The 21,672-nt window shown below is 33.2% G+C and overlaps 2 protein-coding genes across 2 annotated transcripts; one reads left to right on the top strand and one right to left on the bottom strand.

Annotated features, from left to right (window-relative positions):
* Positions 1 to 5,165: 5,165 nt before the first annotated feature.
* Positions 5,166 to 8,965, bottom strand: LOC134717922 (uncharacterized). The gene is made up of 4 exons (XM_063580421.1): positions 8,686 to 8,965; positions 7,612 to 7,807; positions 6,928 to 7,204; positions 5,166 to 5,970 (listed from the first exon to the last, which is right to left on the bottom strand). The coding sequence occupies exons 1-4, from the start codon at positions 8,809 to 8,811 to the stop codon at positions 5,166 to 5,168; spliced, it is 1,404 nt and encodes a 467-aa protein (XP_063436491.1). The 5' UTR covers positions 8,812 to 8,965.
* A 9,900-nt stretch (positions 8,966 to 18,865) lies between these two features.
* LOC134717921 (putative nuclease HARBI1) lies at positions 18,866 to 20,014 on the top strand. The gene has a single exon (XM_063580420.1). It carries the CDS (start codon positions 18,866 to 18,868, stop codon positions 20,012 to 20,014), a length of 1,149 nt encoding a protein of 382 aa, XP_063436490.1.
* Positions 20,015 to 21,672: the final 1,658 nt, after the last annotated feature.

Raw genomic sequence — 21,672 nt, 5'->3', positions numbered from 1 at the left:
TTTCTCACTTTCTTTCTTTTTTTAATAAATTGATATTTTTATTTTCTAAATTATGCCTACGTTTGAATCTCCTTATGGTTTTGTCTGTTGTTTTTTTTTTATCAAATTTTGAATTCACAGATGCTCTATAATTTTGTCAAAACAGTAATTTCGATGTTTCTAATGCTCAGGGTGAGAAATTAATTTTAATTGTATATCTGAATCCTATTTGGTACTCTCGCCCAAGGTGACACTTGCTGTCACAAGTAATATTTTTCACAATTACATGTTTGCAAATTCATTCCTGTTCCTTTGCATATGCAGTTTTTGTAAAGTTTCTAATATTCTAATCACAAAAATACTCTGATTCAGAAATGGCCAAAGCATTTAAAGATATTTCATGTGCACAACCTCCAATTATAACTGTAATACCCATTAACTTTGACATGGATAGCTGGGACAATGAAGGTGAAACACTTATTGTTAGCTGTGTGGAAAAAATTCATAACTTGTTATCTAAAAGGCATCACATATCAACCCTAGTTAGAGACTTATTGATTGATTGTTAGTTGCTTAACGTCCAGTGACAAATATTTCATGCATATTCTGGACGAGAACATGTTCACAATAAATACAATAGAGGCCATAAGGGATGATTGTCGGGGAAATTTGGACTGCCACTAGAAAATGAGGGTATATTGGATAGGGACATCAATTTTGCCTTGCAACAGGCCACCTACGGACCCCTCGAAGAGTTGTTGCAAGGGTTCTTAACGTGCAAATAGCGTGGCACTCTCTTTAAACGAGGCATCGGATTTAAGGTCCCCCTTCTGACCGGACGTGACTGCGAACTCGATACATTCCGCATAGCCAAACGGACGCCCCACTTCGGCAAGCGTTTAATTGCCGGTCGGGACAAGACCAAGTTACCATATGTATATACCCCAGTCACCCTTGGGGTGTGTTAGAGACTCATAAGAAGATTTCAAAATGATGAACTGCCAGTATATGCAGCTCTAAAGGATGCATCCTTTACACCAATATTTGGCCAGGACGAGGCAAAAACTTTTTTCAGCGAAAAAATAAAACAATTCATCACAGAAATAAGAAGATCATATAGGGAATTCATAACAACTGAATCATAGATATATGTAGATAGTGCCACAGAAGAAATACACACAATTTGGCAAGAAACAACAGAAGAGACACAAAGCCGAAACAAAGACAGTTCCAGGACAATAGTAAAACTCAACAAGAGGATTAGACAATTAACAAAAGAATGGGCAGAAAAATACAGTAGAGCAAGTAATGAACCAGTACGGGAAAGTAAAACAAAAATGAAAGATGTCAAGAAAGAATCAGAAAAAGAACGAACAAGACAAAGAAAACAGCAAGAACAAACACAAGGTGATAGGGAGATGCAGAGATTAAAAAGAGAATTGGATGACTTAAAAAACATGGTCGAAGGAACTATATCTAGATTGATTGATTGTTGCTTTACGTTCAGTGGCAAATTGTTCATGCATATTCAGGACAAGAACAAGTTCACAATAAATTCTATAAGTAGGTCTTCAAATAATAGAGGTCATCTAGGAAGATGTTCGGGGAAATTTGGACTGCCACTGGAAAATGAAGGTATACTGGATAGGGACAGAAATTTTGTCTTGCAACAAGGCCACCTACGGACCCCTCAAAGAGTTGTTGCAAGGGTTCTGAACATTCAAAGAGCGTGGCACTCTCTTTACACGAGGCATCGGATTTAACGTCCCCAATCTGACCGAACGATGCGATGAACTGCGAATATGTCCCAAGGAGTCATCCCCACTCCGTTCAATTTGAGAATGTGCTATTATTTTGTAAACGGTCCAGATTCCCACCCTAAACCACATATTTTCTTGGAAGGGACAATAAAACAAATGAAATAAAATAATAGGGAAGTCACTAGGGGGTCAACACACCCACTCTTGTTTGATTGATTGATTGATTGTTGGTTGCTTAACGTCCAGTGGCAAATATTTCATGCATATTCAGGACGAGAACAAGTTCACAATAAATACAATAGGTAGGTTGATACAATAGAAGCCATCTTGGATGATGGTCGGAGAAATTTGGACTGCCACCGGAAAAGGAGGGTATATTGGATAGGGACAGAAATTTTGCCTTGCAACAGGCCACCTACGGACCCCTCAAAAGAGTTGTTGCAAGGGTTCTTAACGTACAAAGAGCGTGGCACTCTCTTTACACGAGGCATCGGATTTAACGTCCCCTTCTGACCGGACGTGACTGCGAACTTGATACATCCCGCACAGCCAAACGGACGCCCCACTTCGGCAAGCGTTTTACTGCTGGTCGGGAGAAGACCAAGTGACCATATTTCTTATACACAACTTATATTTCAAAATTAAGAATGAACACGAATGCAACCACTTTCATTTAAGACGGAGACCGTCTAAAATTTTACATTAATTGTGAAGATTTCAGTAATTTAGCATGACTAAACTATGCTAGATCCCGATATATAGCCCAGGTGGTCGTGTGGTCTAGCGGGACGGCTGCAGTGCAGGCGATTTGGTGTCACGATATCACAGTAGCATGGGTTCGAATCCCGGCGAGGGAAGAACCAAAAATTTGCGAAAGCAAATTTACAGATCTAACATTGTTGGGTTGATGTTTAGACGAGTTGTATATATATATATATATATATTCATTGTATTGTCAAATACAGCCAAAATGTATGTAACAGAAGCATTCTACTTTCCAATAAATAACTAAAACTTTACATTTTAAGTACCAGTCTACCTAAGAATCATGCAGAGGGTGATTTATCTCAAATCATAAATCAATGAAATTTTTGTTTAAAATGATACAAAACAACAAACATTTGAGTATTTGATCACTGCATACTTTATTTTATACTTTGTTGTCAAGCTAAACAAGTTCCATAGCAACACATATTTCACAGCTGAAAATAGTAGGAATTTGAAAGTAATTGACTCGTGTATACATCACTAAAAAAAAAGTATGAAATGGAATTATAATATTCATGTAGTAAAGGATATCTACACTTGAGCAAGTGGATTTTAAGATTTGGCATCAACATTAACATTCAAATATTTCTAACACCTTGGTTACCAAGCATGTTTTTCCTTAGCAACCACTTCCTAGAAAATTTGAAAAACATACTTAAATGTACTACAAAAATTTCAATATTATCCTTAATGATAATACAAGTTTATTATTATGTATAAACAGCTTAGAAACAATATATTTACCTCACAAAAATTCACCAGGTGCACATACATAAATTTCTCCAGAAATTAGCATGGAAAATTTTATATTTTTTCAAAATGCACATTTTAGGTCATTTTTTTAATTTTTTTTTTTTTGACTTGAAAAGAGTTTTTTCTATGTTAAATTGACAGAATTCTATCAAATGGCCTCTTTTTACAAATTTAAAGATCATTTTGAGCTATTTATAGGTTTATGGCATATTTGGAATGAATTTTGATGATTTTTACCTATAGGGTATTTGGATATATCGGTACCTAAGGGGGTGCCCACTGACTGACCTAAGAGGGGGCCCGCTCCAGTCATGCTTCAATGATTCCCTATATAATCAACCAAATTTGTCCCACTAAAGGGGGGACCTGGGCCCCCCAGGCCCGCCCCCCCCCCCCTGGATCCGCCTATGTATCAGAAATTGTGGGCCTTCTTGAGCACACTTAGTGCCAAAGTTAATGTTATATCCATACATTTTCTAATATAAATGAGAGCCTTTGGAAACAAGCTAACGTTCTTTTGTTTTTAAGTCACCACTGTCTTGATGAAAGGATGGATTAAAATGCCTGTACAAAATAAGGGGCCTGTAATCCAGTGGTTATCATCTGTTATTAATATCAGTCATAAGGGTATTTTCAATATATATTCAGACCATAAAGCCTTTAAAAATACAGGTGATGACATTTGACTTACATACAAGTTGATTAATTTGATTAATTATAACCTTTGGTACAATTATTCACCTCAAATTAAATTAGCCATGTTTCAAAGAAGTCCAACAATATCAATTCTAGAAGGCCCATTTTAAGGCCTCTGTTATCAACATATATAAGTATAAAAATGCACAAGTATTTTAAATGATGAATTCTTTATCTACATGTAATAAAAAATGCTTCCCTACAGAATACAGAAAATAGAAATGGCATTTGTCACCTGATTTAAAACTTTGCTTTTTTTTTTAAATCATATCACATATTTTGAGGTAACCGCTTCCATACACACATATAATGCAGTTGTGCCCAATGAACACAAGCAAAATTCTCAAAAAAAGCAGTTTTCCATAATTTTGTTCCAAATAACTTCCACTTAATGATTTCATTTTTAGTTTTCAGGTTCATAGTGTCAAGTTATAGATAAAGTTTGAGTCTGATGTTGATACATTTTATTTTTAGGATACCAAATCTTACCGAAATATTATTTTCCTGACTTTTACTCCCAGGTCTTAATTTTGTTTATAAACATTTTGTATGAAGTTAAAGATCACATATTACTGTTTAAGGTTGAATTTGTCAATATAATGTCTACAAACTGTATTAGAGTTATGTCCCTTAGGAAATGATTAAATTCCTCGAAATATATGTTTCCATTTTTGCTTTAACTAAATTCAACTTATTTAATGTTAAAATAGCCAGCATTTTGTTAACTGAATCACAAAATGTTTGGTAAGCACTCAGATTATTAATAAACAATATTCACAGAAAATGTCAGAACAAACCTATGAGCTATATTCAACGCACATTAACATAAACTGTTATTTTCCTGTTGGTATAGTAAAAGATACCAAAATATCAGTTTTCCAGAATTTTTACAGCATGCCAATTTTGCAATTTAAATTTTACAGGTCTGAGTGAAAACTCAAGTTTCATTAATCAAATAAGCCTCAGGAGAAAAATGGCCATAACAATAAGGAACATTGTTTTTCTTATGAATATCTTGTAAAAATTTATTTATGAGTTTGAAGAAAATTAAGTAAAAAAGTTAAACTTTTTGTTTGAAAAGGTGATATCTTAAGAGAAAAAAATCTGTTTAGCAGAACTAGATTGAGAAATATGGAGCTTTCCTTGTGTTGTTTAGTAAATAACTATCATGCATTATCAGTTGTAAATAAATGTACATATTTATGCAAATCATGAATTTAAAACATCCATAGCCTCCATAGCGTCAATCAAATTAAGGGCTGGCTCCAAATCTTCATCGTCAAGTGTTTGTTGTGGTCTTGTATTTCTGGTCATAACACACAGACGAGAGAAAAAAGAAGCAATTTGGCTTGGTTGAAGGCATTTTTCTGGTTGAAACATTTTGTTTCCATTTTCATCTCTACAAACACGCATGTTTCTAGAGACATCGTCTGCATTTGATTTCCTACCACTTTGTTCACCAGCATTGAAAATAGCTCTTAGGTATGTTTTAACATTTTCTGTGAATCTATGACTTTTTCTATCCTTCTTTATTGCCCAACCCATATCAGAAGATGGTGAACCTGGAGTCAGTTTTGAATCTCTGGACACTGTAGCATGTTCTGCAATGTTCAAGCAGGACTCTTTCCATTTTATTTTGATGTTGTCATAAGTGGAAATTCTATTTAACTTAATTTGGTGGTTTCCCAGTAGTATGTGGGACTCAAGACCAGAGTAAGTCTGGAACACTCTTGAGCAACAAGGTTCTATACATGTGAATATACTATTCGATAATGGTTGCATGGTCTCATTGTGGTTGCTGTCAACAGGTAATTCCACAGCAATAGTATCAGTAACCAAATCATGGGCTTTGTAAGTAATGCTGCCTGCTTCCTTTTTTGGTACAACAAAGTCAGAAATGAGAACGATTTCTGTTGCAGACAGTTGGGAAGGACAGATCTTTTTCAATTGCTCTTCTGACATCACATTCCCACAACCAACTCCAAAAGCTTTAAATGCAATGATCTGCTTTTCTCTGAAAAATTAAAAATAACTTGTGATTACAAATCATACTACATTAATTTCAAAATAAGTAGAATATTTTTCTAATATATAACAATGAACTTCATTTGAAAACAATAGATATATCTGTATTTTTTTTAGTTAACATGATATGCCGAGTATTCGATGAGTATGGCAAAGCAAGAATAAATCATATTTCAAAATTGTTAAGCTGATTTTGAACAGCAGATCCTTGTCCATTCATCTGTGGCAAACATGATGTTATATTATTTTGTTCATTCTTTTTATGTCCCTGTTCAGGTTGACTTTCCTCCTTAAAATAATTAAATAAAATATCAATAAGTTTTTCAAGTATACTTATGTAATATTCTAATAAAAAAAAAATATAATTTTCATAGGATTTGGACAAATATTTTGAAGGGGTAAATTCTAGCTCATATCTAAGAAAGCATAAATTTTGACAAAAGCAATTTTTTTTATATGTAAATTTTCTAAAACATAAACATGAAAGTAACATTTCGTCAATATTCTAATACTAATTTAATTTAATTTTCAATGTAACACTTCTTCTGATTGGCTGACATTGTTTTGTTTATCAAATCATAGACATAATTTTGTAATGTGACAGAAAAACATAACAGTCATTTCTTAAATAAATATGATTAATATTTCAGTTATATCTTTAAAGGAAGTTTGAAATTTTATCCCCTCCTCAGGGAAATATTTCACTATGAAATTCTGTCCATGAATTATTTTTTTATCTCAAATTATTACAAAATGTACCCAAACATGATGCATTCAATCTTTAGATTTAGAGCTGAAATTATTTTATGAAGCATATATACATTTTACAATTGAAAGAAATATTTTATTTAATGAAACTAATTTCAAATTTGAATATATAATTTGTATAAATTTTGGTGTAGTCAGTAAAAAGAGACATGAACAAAATAAAGTGCATTCTATTTACCGTAACTCTATATTTGAGATCTTTGATATTCCTTTCCATGTATTCTTGATCTTATTGGCTTCTCCAGCTACTTGGGAATTTATCTGGACGTGTGAAGATTGACAGCCCATTACACAACCCAAAGAATCTATGGCGTTCTTCATATCGCCTGCTGTTTTAACATTATTCCCAGAAGAAACATATTGACGAATCTTACATCTTAGATGGGCAATCTTGGCATCACAATAGGATTTACCATCCTGCGCCTCACTAAAGTCATATCTTTTTATGGTGATTCCTAAAATAAATATGTCCTTTTTTAAAATAACTGTTCTGTCAGTAATTATAGGATTCCTTGATTTTTTTAAATGAATTTATTGGTGTATATAAACTTGATCAAGTCATACAAATATTTGGTCTTTTGTGGATAGTTATCTCATTGGCAATCATACCACTTCGTCTTTTTTATATTAAGTCTGAAGAACTGATTTTTAAGTGACTTAGTCCAGTTAATACACACATAAATTATGTTTTTTGTATTTCAATAGAAGCAGTAATTTTCTGAACATTGCTATACAAATTTATACTTGACAACATATGTAATTAGTAAGAACAATTGTTTAAAGAATGATCTACATTTCCTTAAAATTCTACAGAAATACAAAAATGTATTGTCATTCAATAGAATATATATGCATATTATACCAGTTCTTTCTGAAATCCCATCAAGGGATAACAATGTGTTTCCACAATGATAACAACCTGCATTATCACTTCTGAGGTAAGCTGTTGTAATACAGGGGAGTTGTTTCTTCACTGTTCTTAATGTGTGTTCCAACACAGACACAACAGCAAACCAATCTTGCTTCACCTGGTCAAAGATATGGGTATACGTCCTATGCTGTAAAATTAAAAGAAAATTAAACAATTTTACTCCATCTCTCATAAGAGTTACACAAATTTTGGACTCACACAATAGTCTTTCCAAAAACTTTATGTACAAAAGTCTTAAGCCTGTAATATTTACCAAAATATAAAATTTGATGAGGATGTAAACATTAAAATAGAATTTCTATCTATTGATAATGAGAACTTTACCTATTATATCTATATCTCAAATATTTCTGATATAACAATACTTTTGATAATAATGAAAAACTAAACCCTATAAAGAAAAGTTTTCTATGAATCTGCATTAAAAATGAATCATGAATAAAGGTCATGGTCAGCATTAAGGTGCCTGACTGACAGGGTCATACAATAATTAAGCTACATAGAGATCAAATTGTATTTTTCTAGGCGAACTTGTATAGTCTTGAATAGATGAAAAGTTCCTGAAATGTACAGCTTTCCAGTTTCAAAAGTAACCTTGTAACAATAAACGTAGTTGCAATGACTAGAAATAAAAAAAAATGATATACCAGCTTCTTATAATTCACATTCACAAAGTATAATGCATATACTTGTAGGAGTAATTTTCAGTTTCTTGTGTGTAATTTGCAGTTTAGTATGTCGTTCATTATCACTGAACTAGTATATATATATATTTGTGTAGCCAGCTGAAGGACGCCTCCAGGTGCGGGAATTTCTTGCTGCATTGAATACCTATTGGTGACTTTCTGCTGTTGACTGTTTTATGGTCAGGTTGTGGTCTCTTTGAAAAATTCCCCATTTCCATTTTCAATTTTATTTATTCAGGTGATTTCAAGACTTTTTTTTTTAATTGTACCTTGTAATAAAGTAACTGATAACATCATCTATGAAAAGCATTGTTAGTACCTTCAAATTTGATTCATCATCTTTGAAAATGCACACATACACATGCCAATTTATGCCTTTTTGTGCATACCAGTCAGACTGTTTTTCCCTAAATGACAAGGGCAGGAATTTCATCGCCCAGTCCATTATAATAAAAACTTCTTCTTTCTTCAAACTGCCTAGAAGAGCTTGTCTACATCTATCTTGATTGGCACAACGAACCAAGTGCTGCTTCCAAGACAAGATATTGCTTTCTCCTACTTCAATATCCTGAAGAAGTTCAGACTTAAGTTCCACTGGAATATCTGCATATGATAAAAGCAATAGATTAGATATTGATTATTATTTGTATTGAATTTGAAAAATTCAATAAACATTAATAAAATACTATGATATGTACATTTAATGAAATAATGTTAGAGACTATTTATTTTCTAATTATTATAAGACATGTATATATAGTGAACAATGACCTTAAAAATATTCACCAAAATAAGTTTTAATATTTATAAACTATAAAGAAACCTTTATAAATCAGTTAAGTTTTTGTTCATTAATTCTTTCAAATGTTTTATGTTGAGGCCTTTTATAGCCAATTATACGATGTGGTTTTTTTTCTCATTGTTAAAGACCTTATTATTGCCCATTTAATGCTAACACCCACTTCATTTGAACTGTTATGGATAAATATTTTATTTGCAATCATACCACTTCTCCTTATTATTATACAGTACAAAACAAATTAAGCAAACCTGCAATACAGTAAGATAAAACTTGCCTTTCTCTTCAGATGTAATTCTTTTGAGATTGATTATAGACCTGGAGAACAGCTCACATATATCACAAACCATGTTATGACTGTGGGTACATTTATTTTGAAGTGTTTGATCTTTTGGATCAGACAATGCGAACATAATGCACTGGTCAGGGCACTGGTCAGCTAATGATGTATGCAGTTTAAAGTCAGTTTTTATATATAGTTTAAATAAATGGAGATCTTGCTCAGTCTTCTCTAAATCATTGTGTACTTCAGTGCTAAAATACAAACAAACAAAAATAGCTGCAATAAGTTTTTAAAGTGTACTAAGGTAAAGCTTATAGGAATTTTTATTTAATCTACAACATGTGCAAAATTAAACAAGTGAAACTGTGAATTACTGCTCACTGACAATTCACCTGCCTCAAGTGGATAATTTTTATAGTGTTAAAATATGTAAGTGTGCGGTGATCTGGAAGTTGTTAAGTGATGAAATTGAAAATGCATTAAGCACTAAAGCTGACTTATAGAAACCAAATTTCAGAAATCCTTGTATTGTAGTTTCAGGCTGCTGCTTCAGAATGTAATACAATTTGATAAAAAGAGGATTTTTAGGTGCAACATGCGAGTTTTATGGCTTATTATTGTAGAACTTACATGTCAATACATTCAACAATTCAAAATGTCGGCTTCCTTAGTTACAGACAAGGAGATAGAGAATTTTACGCTAACTGTCTTCCAATCATAACCATTGATACAAACTAATTGCATTCAAATTGGCAATTTATTACAGGTACAGCTAGCTATATGCAATGTTTAGTTGCTCATCATTTATAGATCAATTGTATACAGATTTTCAATTTTTAGTGCTGTAAATTGCTAACTGGCTGTCTCTTTGGCAAAATACAACAGTAGTGACATTTTTATGAGAATAACGATTAACCTTGACTATTCCTGAGCTTTTATTTTCCATCTATAGAAATAAGAACTTACTCAGTTAAGTAGAGTTTAAGCTGCTTTTTAACTTCATCTAAAGTGTCAAAAGCTGTGGATCCATCAGTGGCAATATTATCTAGGCCTCTCAAACTTGTTCTTTTGGAAGCTGGACAAACCCTCAAAATTTCAAAAAGAGACGATCTAGATAGTGGATCAACATCTGCTTCTTTACAAAAGGCTTGGTACATGTGGACCAAGTTGGCATGGCAAACAGTTCGAACCACTTCTGGTATTAAAATCTTTTCTCCAGTATTCAGTTTCATCTCTTTGGTTCCATATGAGCTGACCTAAAAATCAATACAATTAAAAATATACTAGAATTTCATTATGATATATCATGCCAAATTTAGTCCACCCTCCTTGGTACCTAAATGACACAAAGATAATTACAACTTCACTGGTTGTTATTTCAATAATTTCACAGGAAGTCTTTCAGCTATTTGATCATATTGTTAAGTATGAGAAATGCATGGTATCTAGTTTCAATTAACAACATTGGGTGTTAATATACATAACTTTCACTGATCTATAGTTATGCCCCTTTACAAATAAAAAAACTGCTGAATTGTTAGTTTCTGCTCTCTGGCTTCAGTTTGCCTCAACCGAATGTTATACACAATACTTATTACCACAAAACTCAGATCCAGTACAAATTTTGGTAGGTTCACTTTCACCGATCTTCAGTTATATCCCTTTATAACTTTATGTGACATGAATGCATCCACTGTGTCCCATATTAAAGACCACCAATCTTAGACAGGACAAAAATGTTACACAAGATGGCATTAAATGTTATTTATACCTGATGAAATAGAGGTTTGAAGACGAAATCCAAAGCATGAGCAACCTTCCACTGTGGTAGTCTTTGACGGTTTTGCTTCATTTGTTTTGGAACTTGTGAACCTGAAACAGAAATAGTATGTGAATATCTAAACAAAATCACAGCAGCTGTCATAACTACAGTCTCTTTATAACTAATGAAATCAATATAAAAAGAAGTTCTTCTGGTTACTAGTTACTATAAACCATGGATTCATTCTTTTGCCAAGTGCATAATTTTAACTGACAACCTCAGTTTTAAAAGCATTGTGATACAGTATTTTTATTACTTGGACCATTTGGCCATAAACTCCTAATCTCTTTTTATATCTAAGAACTTTGTCTTATATACTTATAGGTGTCATATCACCAATTACCCCCTGAAATTCTGTTGTGTGGTTTGAGAGGAGTAGCGATGACAAACTGTTGCAGTAGTACATTAAAGTAAATAAGTTCAAAGAGGCGTAACTCCTAGACAAAAAATTGAGTGGCAAATACACGTCGATATGCAAAACTACATAGTATGTCCTTATTATCTGAAAAGGTTTCGTGAAATTCTGTTGTGTGGTTTGAGAGGACAAACTGTTGCAGTTGTACATTAGAAATAGAGAGCTAATCGCATTTGAATGTGTTCATGCACATAACATTTTTTAATAATATACTCTGGTATTAAAAATGCAACACTTTAGTCCTGATGTTCTTAATTTCTAGATTTGTTCTCCCTGGAGTGGAGAAAAACACAACCACAGTGCCATCCAGGGTCAACGGGGCTAATTGATAAATTAAACTCTTGCCATAGCCTGTTGGCAAAATTGCAAGAATCTCTAGGTTTGTCGCTTGAAGTAATTTCAAAAGTTCAACTTGATTTGTTTTCAACTTTATATTTGGCGTTAATCCTAGTCGAAGGAGATGATTTTCATTGCCAAATTACTCAAACCTTCCGCTAAACAAATTTCGACAGTCCTCGGTAGGTGATGTATCGGGCATCGAATTTTGCAGAGAATCCTGAATGCTTGTCGGCCAAACTTCCTCATGGGGTCAGACAATGTATGGCAGAGGTCATTTTAAGTGTAGTATTGTTTTCAGACTAAGTAATTTATTGACTTGTTGTTTGTCTTCATAAAAGGTATAAAAATTGTGTTAAAAAAACGATTTAAGAAGTTAATACAATTATATTTCAGTTACAGTTTTTGTTCAACTAACCTTGTGATTAGGGGTGGTATGGACGACTATTAATTGTTCTTGTCTTAAACTCATCAATTACTACACAAAGATCAGCATTATTAGATTCCTTCCCGTTATGAGTTCCGAACTACGGGAAAATACGACTTTCTAAGTGTTTCATACACCGCGTCACTTTTGCGGTGATCAATTTTATGGTTAGCATTAATTTCAGTTTTCATTTCTTCTTTGGATAAAACCCTTTTGCGATTAGTTATTCTGTGGTACAATGCACAGGTATCAGCATCATAAAGAAAGTTGGCCAAATATTTTCTTACACTTGTCTCACTCATTTGTAAACTTATCTGCTCTTTTGTTTTTATAGCACCCCAGCTGTTTTCATCAAATTTCTGTTTACAAATTAAATTCACCTCTTCTGAACGACCAAAAGTGTTCCAGATTCGGATCATTTGTTTCTCTTTTCTTTCTTATTTTGTCAAGTATAAATCCTTCATCTGGATAATTATTAGGTTTAACGGCAACGGCACTTCTATATTTTTGTTTATATAAATGGCTTATAACGTCATGATAGTTAACGTTCCGAACATAAACAATTTCACGGAAAAACGCACTTTAGCGTATTAAGGCATCGAGCTTAAAAGAGGGACGAAAGATACCAAAGGTACAGTCAAACTCATAAATGTAAACCAAACTGACAACGTCATGGCTAAAAATGAAAAAGACAAACACAAAAACAATAGTACACATGACACAACATATAAAACTAAAGAATAAACAACACGAACACCACCAAAAACTAGGGGTGATATAAGGTGCTCCGGAAGGGTAAACAGATCCTGCTCCACATGCGGCACCCGTTGTGTTGCTTATGTGATTACAAATCCGGTAAATAGTCTAATTCGGTAGGTCAAATTCATGAAAGGGAAGGGGATTGTAGTTACGACGTAAGGAACATATTCGATATCATTTGTGAAACGGTTATTCCATAACGGTCAACCAACTCGTGATGGCGTCCGTAAAATTTACGAAGGGATGATTTCAACTTCACCATTTGGAACTCTTGGTTTAATAACTTCCTTGTGAGCAGTAACCCTCTATCAAGAAAATCATGATAGGAAAAGCAAGCACGGGAATATCGTATCAATTGGGAGATATATACCCCGTATTCAGGTGCTGCTACTTAGAATTGGAAAGTTCACAATTGGAAAGCTGAAATCATCTCTTCTGTCGTAAAGTTTTGTCTTCAACCGACCCTCATTGTTAATTTCTAGATGTAAGTCAAGATATGAAGCCGACTTAACTGTATCTGTAGTATCCTTTATCTCCAATTCGATGGCTTAAGCGTGTTCTACTTAATATGACATTCCATCGCATTTTAGCGTGACCATCGCACTTTAGAGTCCTACATATATACATTTTCATTTTCAGTAGTTGTCATTTGCTGGTGTGGTTCAAGAATATTAATTGTTTTGCATGACTTATACTGTTCTGTTTCCCTTTTGCAGTAGTGTTACACTAGTAATTTATGGGGCCTTTCATTGAATGCTGTCCTCTCGATACAGTATAAGCTTTCTTGACGTTAACCCAACACAGACAATGAATGCCAAGTACATGCACTTTTTACAAGACAATCAAGTGGTTATGATAACGTGTCAGTCCTTGACACCTTGGTCATATAAAACTTTATGGATCCCTGTATAGTCAGACATTTTGCTTAAATAAATCACACTGTAAGGTTGATATATGTATTAGCATCAAACATATAACAAAGTTTATAATAATAACAGATAGTAAAAGATATTCCACTCCGTAGACTTTATACTACAACTTTACCTCTCGGCTAACTACTCAAATCACCTGTCTTTGATTCTCCGATCTTGCCTTGTGACTCTCTTTCATTTTATACCACAACTCTGTTCTAGATCTTTCCAATAATCTGACGAAATATGTAAACTTAACGATAATAAACTCTCTAATGAGATTTTTCTGATGTAACACTTGTATATGAAATATAACACTAGGGCACCAGTAATAGAGCACTAGGACGAATGACCTAAATAAACATCTGGCATAAGCCATTAACCTAAATACGTGGTTAGTCACAAAAGGAATGTATTACTTTTAGAATGATCCTGATGAAATCATGAAAATGCTGACTATAAGAGTCAAGTAAATAATAATAACATTACTAGATGAATAATAAAGCATTGCTGAGGACAAAACTCATCACACAGCCCCCTTCTTAGCATTGAACTTCCACTGTTCAATAAAAATATAATGCGTAACAAAAATGAGCATATAAAAATGTGAAAAGTACTCAAAATTTTCAAAAACAGATATACCTGAGTTGCCCGCATATGTGCGATAATACTTGGGACGGTTAAACTTTTAACTTTGTAAAATATATATAAAAAAATCAACCTTAGAAATATATAAAACACAACATGAACACACATATGACTTGAAGAGATTATACATACGTACATCTTGCTAAGTGTACAAAATATAATTGGACACAGAGCACACAAACACAATTTGGCACTTTTAAAATAAATGGCACAAGACTGCGATTATCTTTTTCGCATAATAATAATAAACAAACAATGTCTAGCTCCAGAGGTAGGACTGTACACTGAAAAATAGGCACCAGCAAAAGGCCTATCAACAATGACATTTAATACAATAATATTTAGATGAGGGTACTAGTATTAGGACCTTCATATTACTAAAATATAAACACTTAAAACCTATAATTTACATGTACAAAACAAAAATAACTGCATAAATGTTATATCGTGTCTACCAGTATTCTAGTCTGACTCAATGACCTCATCACTGTCTTCGTCAATCACTCGTACCTTAACTGTGGATTGAACCTTCCTAATTCTTCTAGGTGAGCGAACACCGAATTGATAACAAAATCTTCCCAGACCGGGCCAGTTGAAATTGTTCATGTCAATATGGCTGCTAGTTGCCATCCTTTGTTCTCGCACAGTCACAAGTTCTCCTTTGTCATGATCCCAATAGGTCTTTTTAATAAGATTCAATGAGATTATATCAACTTTTATCTCTTTCTGCCCGGCTGGCGTACCATTGTATTTATGTCTTGAATAACTTCATTTACCTCGTGTTTAACCTTCTTTGAACTGCTCGGGCCAGCGGAATTAGCCTCTATAGTTACTTTTACTTTCTCTCTTTTAGTTTTGACATTCCTTTCCTGGGCTACCTCGCACATGACCACCCCTCGAACGGGATCTAAGTTATCTCTAGGAATTAAATCAAACTAAGCATTTGAAACAAATCATTTTGCCTCCGACTCACTGGACTTGTAAGTACAGCAAAAATGTACTTGTAGATACTCGCGTCTATAAAAATATCTGAGACAACCAATTTCAGGACACACAGTTGCTCTGACATTTTCCTCATGATGTGAATTAATGTGTCTATTCAAATGACGTTTGTTTGCAACAATCGGGACACAGAACTGGCATTTTCACAACTCAAGAAACAAAATCTGCCAAATGTGATGGAAGTTTTACTGTCCTTTTATATAACACATTTCATTTTTATAATCAGTGAAATACAAAAGTAAAACTCTTACAATCAGTAGACGCTGAATTTAAGCATTTTTGCTTTCTGAATTTCGGGTATGATTGTTTTTTTGTGACACACTTCTGATATAGTACTTCGCAAGGAATAAATAACACATTTCATTTTTATATTCAGTGAAATACAAAATTAAACTCTTACAATCATGAGACGCTAAATTTAAGCATTTTTGCTTTCTTTCGGGTATAATTATGAAAAACAACGGCTGATCATAAGCGACAGAATCGCTTTCCATTTTTTTTTATTGGGGCCATTAATACTGATAAATCAAATTATTAATACTACTTAGATTGGGGATACATACCGTAACAGAGTGTCATTAAAGCATATGCTTTTATGATTTAATTTGTCATACATGTATAAACTTACATTCGACATGATTGTTTGTCCTATTGTCCATATTTCGTTGGTAGACATTCCAAATAACTGGGCTAAACTGTCCATTTAAGTCATTTCGTTGGAAATTAAGTTAATAGCTCCCTTAGACCTGGACAATTGTGACATAGTCGTTGAGTAGTCAAATTAACATTGAAATGTAGAAAAAAGTAGCAACATACCGATGACAAGGTTGCTGTTATATTCTACATTACTATCTTTAGAATATGGTAGATTTTAGGTAACAGATGTATGAATTATCTAACAAAAGAAGTAAATTTTATAAAAATGTTGCAATTTTTTATGATAAAAGTGTACTATTTGAAAGTATATATGTATTACAATTGTAATGTTTGTATTACAATTGTCAATACATATTAAATAAATTTCTTGATCAAATGACCGATTTAAGGTAACATCAAATACAATTATCAAAAATATGGTCAAATTTACAGTAAAATGCAGAAAAAAATTAAAATATCGATGACAGGTTTGATGTTCAATTCCATACAACCATCTTAAGAATATGATAGATTCAAGGTACCATCTAAATGAATTATCAAAATAAAAGGTATAATTTACTAAAAGTGTTATTAATTCAAAGTTTACTTCTTATAAATTCAATTTGTGTGATTTTGACATTGGTTATTTTCTACTGTGTTTTGATATGTCATTTGACACTGTCGAAAAAAGTATTTTCTTGTTTTCATTAGAAAACTGGCGTAAATTGTCTAAGATTAAAATTTGTCTGGACGATTTGGTACTATGTGTCGGGCTAGCCGGACAGATATCAACTTGCCCGTCACAAGAGTCCTTGTTTATAATCACTCAAACATTTCCGTGAAGTTGTCAGGCGGTCAAAATAAAAAATTGAACACATTTAGTGAATTTTTCGTGAGTTCATTCTTCTTGAAATAGTGGCATTTACCCATTGATACCAGTAACTAGAGGCTCTAAAGAGGTAGTGTCGCTCATCTTGGTCTATGTGCATATTGAACAAAGGACACAGACGGATTCAAGACATAATTGTATTTTGACGATGATGATGTGTTTGTAGATCTTACTTTACTGAATATTCTTGCTGCTTATGAGTATCTCTATCTATAATCAACTTGACGCAGTGGTTACAGTGGAAAATATTTTGAAAAAAATTACAAAATTACGAAAATTGTTAGAACTTATTTGTAGATCTCAACCGAACAACAGGTTGTCGGATTCAGGGCAAATAGATCTTGACCTGGTTTCAGATTTGCTCTTAATGCTTTGGTTTCAAATATTTAAGCCCAAATCTACATTTTACCCTATGTTTTGTTATTTTTAGCCATGGTAGCCATCTGGTTGGTTGGCTGGGTCACCGGCAACATATTTCAAGGTTGATTGTGGTCGAGTTTAGTTAAATATGACCCTGTAGTTTCATAGAATTTTTTTGTAAAAGATAACGACGGACCACAGTCACCAAGTGATGAAAATTTAAAGCTGTTTTATCCATTCGGGCCAGGTGAGTTAAACAATTTAATATAACTGCCAGACAAGCGCGTACTTTTAGTAAATAAATTTCAACTGCGAAAAGATAACTATTTCAGTCTATAAAATAATGAAACTTAAAAATTACTCAGTGTTTCGGTTAGATAGTAAATTTCTATCCTAAACACAAAATATTTTACGAACAGGTTCATTAAAGTATACTCTTCCACTAAACAAGTCCGTATTTTTTCTATATTCATTGATACATGTCTAAAGGCGACAGGTATTCGAACAGCGGTATACTACTGTTGCCTATAATTACCCGAGGGGCTTGTATTCAATTTCTAGTTTTAATACTGCTTACTTAGTTTAGTACCAGAGATGAGTGTTTTAATCTAGTCTATTGTATTGTTATTCAAACTTACGCATTTAAGTGGATTCTATATCGTGATAATACAAAATCAATCAAAACCAAATGATGTATAAACGGTTTCTTTTTAGAAATTGTCAGTAGAACTGTGGAAAGGAAACTAATAGCTTTTTTAATCATATCTATTATTATACTGTCGAGTTTACATTATATTTGTTTTGTCTATGTATTTGCCAGTACCAAAATTATTTTTTGTTTGTTATGCAAAAAAAAAATCATCTATATACATATAGTATAAAGCAGTTTACTCTTTCAAAAGAAAATTACCAATACAGCTCAGCAATATAATTATATGCAAAAAGGAGAATCGAAAATGAAGAGAAAATTATAATGTCAGATGAGGATGTTTGTTTAAATTTTTATATACAAATTAAGATGATTCATATATTTATAAAATTTACCTGTTGATATTATTTATAATGCTTTTTTGTTATTTTTTATTTAAGGCGTATTTGTTACAGTAAAACTGGTTTAAGTTTTCGGTTTTGGTTTAAAACTGGTTTGGTTTGGTTTCAAAAACCAGTTTTGGTTTAACTGATTTCTAACAAATAAATGGTTTGAAAGCAAACATGGCGTCTAAAATGTCAAAACAAATGGGTTTATTAATGTTACAACAATTTCTCGACGACGATGATGACATTGATAACTTGTTATATGCTGCAGCAGTTAGCGGTTATCAGAATTTGTCACTGTGCTACATTAGCATACTTAAGAAAAGAAATAAAATTCCTCGAATCCTTAATTACGCTGAAACTGTTATCCCAGAATACAGTAATGAAGAATTTCGGAGGCGCTTTAGAATGAATAAAGAAACATTCTTAGTTCTAGTTGAACAGTTAAGAGGGAGCAGAAATTACAAAACTATTAGTTTAGAAAAACAAGTTCTGATATTCCTTAAATATGTCTCTAGTCAGATGACTTTGCAAGCAATTGCCGACTATTTTGGTGTATGTGAATACTCAGTTTTTGAAATTGTCAAATGTCTTGCTAATGTAATTTGTGAAAAGCTTTTAGCACAATATATAAGATGGCCCAGCAACAATCAGGTACAAGAAAATGTCCAAAAATTTAGTCAGAAAGGGTTTCCAGGAGTCATAGGTGCAATTGACGGTACACACATACCAATACGTGCACCTAAGGAATACCATGAAAACTATATAAATCGCAAGTCTTTTCATTCTATCATACTTCAAGGTATTTGTGACCATGATATGCATTTCCTAGATGTTTTCTCTGGATGGCCAGGATCCGTACATGATTCTCGTGTGTTTAAAAACTCACTAATTTTCAACAAATTTGAAAATGATAGCGCCAACATGTTCTTCGGCAATTCACATTTATTGGGAGATTCCGCATATGGCCTTCAGAACTGGCTGATGACACCGTATAAGGATTATGGTAATCTTACCAGAAATCAAAGGAAGTATAACTTTGTACACAGCAGCACTAGAATGGTCATTGAACATGCTTTCGGGGCATTAAAGGGGAGATTTAGAAGATTAAAATACCTCGACATTCTGGATATTCAAAAAGCCGTCGAAGTTTCCTTGAGTTGTTGTGTTTTGCACGAACTTTGTCTGTCCACACATGATGATATGACTGAATATATTGAAGAAGGAGTTGTTGAAAATACGGAAGTCAATAATTTTGTAGAGGTTCATAATCCTACTGACAATGCAGAGACGAAAAGAAGTGCCATAATGGACAACTTAATTTGACTTTTGGTGAATTTCTGTTGTTACACAGTGACCTGAATTTCGGATACTAGTAGTGAATTTTTGGGTGTTGTCTGTAGAACGGATAGTAGTATATGGTGAAATAGTTAATGAGTATACACTACCGACTTTTTAGCCGAAAATTCACTATCCTAAATACAATTTTCTGTGGTTGTTTAATGTTCACATACATGTGCATTCAAAATCAGTATGCCAGATATCGTTCACCTGTAAAGACCTTTCAATTAAAAATTGTTTCGACTTAAAAAGTCTCGTTTGATTATTCAGTTGTGTTTTTTGCCTCAGTATGTGCGTTTTTCTGTAATAAACTGTCCTTATTGCTTTGAACTAAAGCTTTTTATTTTTGTAGTAGCAATATTGGTAACCAATTTGAATGTACATTGATATGAAAAAAAGTTATAATCACTAACAATGATCAAACAATATAAAAACAAACAACAAGAATGTCTGAAAGACATAATGCCCTATCCATGCAACTTATTTCAACTCATCAAGTTAACAAGAGCGATAAAAGTTGAATAAATGTTGATTATTCATACCCTGATGCATGTCTGTACAAAGTCTCTTTATAGTAGCACCTTCAGTTCACGAAAAACTAACCTAACCTGTATATTAACCTTATGTAACATCAATGAACCATGAAGTTGGTGAGAGGGGTGTAATCTTGAATTAAATGATTTTTAATTGTTCATACCTTAATGCATATATGTATTAAGTTTCATGATGACAGCATACCTCCTACATGGAAAACTAACTTCAACCTGTAGGTTAATATAAAAAAGAAGATGTGGTATGATTGCCAATGAGAAAACTCTCACACAAATTAACAACTATAGGTCACCGTACGGCCTTCAACAATGAGCAAAACTCATATCGTATTGTCATCTAAAAAATCCCTTGAACTTTGGGACGGACGGACAGACCCAAACACTATATATCCCCTACTTTCGTAGGTGGGGCATAAATGTCCGAGGGTATGAACAATGCAATTAAATCCCGAGATAAGATCATATCGAGATAAAGACAACAGCAAACACTTTAAAAACACTAACAAGAGGCACCCTGTAGTCTGTATCACTCACCCATGCAGCTAGTAACCCGCATTGCTGCATTTTCCAATAAGCTTTGTTTCGGACAAGTAAAAATGCTTAAACAGCATTTAATATGGAACATACATGCTAATTTTGTTAAAATCCTTTCAGTTATTTGCTATTATTTTTGTAATATTTCAAAAAAATATTGGAAATCTGTGTTAATTGAAGTTAACGGTAGGCATCAGAGACACTATAAAAAGACTTTGTTAACCCCTCCCAAGAAATACATGTACACCTTACAATCATTCAATACACCAAATATAGTAGGCCTATGGCAAACAATATAAGAAAAACAGACCAAAACACAAAAAATACCGGTAACTATAACCATGAACCATTAAAATAAGGCCAAGGTCAGATGACACCTGCCAGTTGGGCATGTACACCTTACAATCCTTCCATACACCAAATATAGTAGACCTATTGCCAATAGTATCTGAGATAGGGACCACCAAAACAACCTTGTTCACTGATCCATGAAATGAGGTCATAGTCAATGAAAACTGTCTGACGCACATACCAAATATAGTTATCCCATAACTCATA

This window comes from Mytilus trossulus, chromosome 5 (genome assembly GCF_036588685.1).
Source record: "Mytilus trossulus isolate FHL-02 chromosome 5, PNRI_Mtr1.1.1.hap1, whole genome shotgun sequence".
Taxonomy (NCBI): Eukaryota; Metazoa; Mollusca; class Bivalvia; order Mytilida; family Mytilidae; genus Mytilus; species Mytilus trossulus.
Note: the sequence above shows the minus strand (reverse complement) of the source record. Positions and strands in the feature narration are given on the sequence as shown.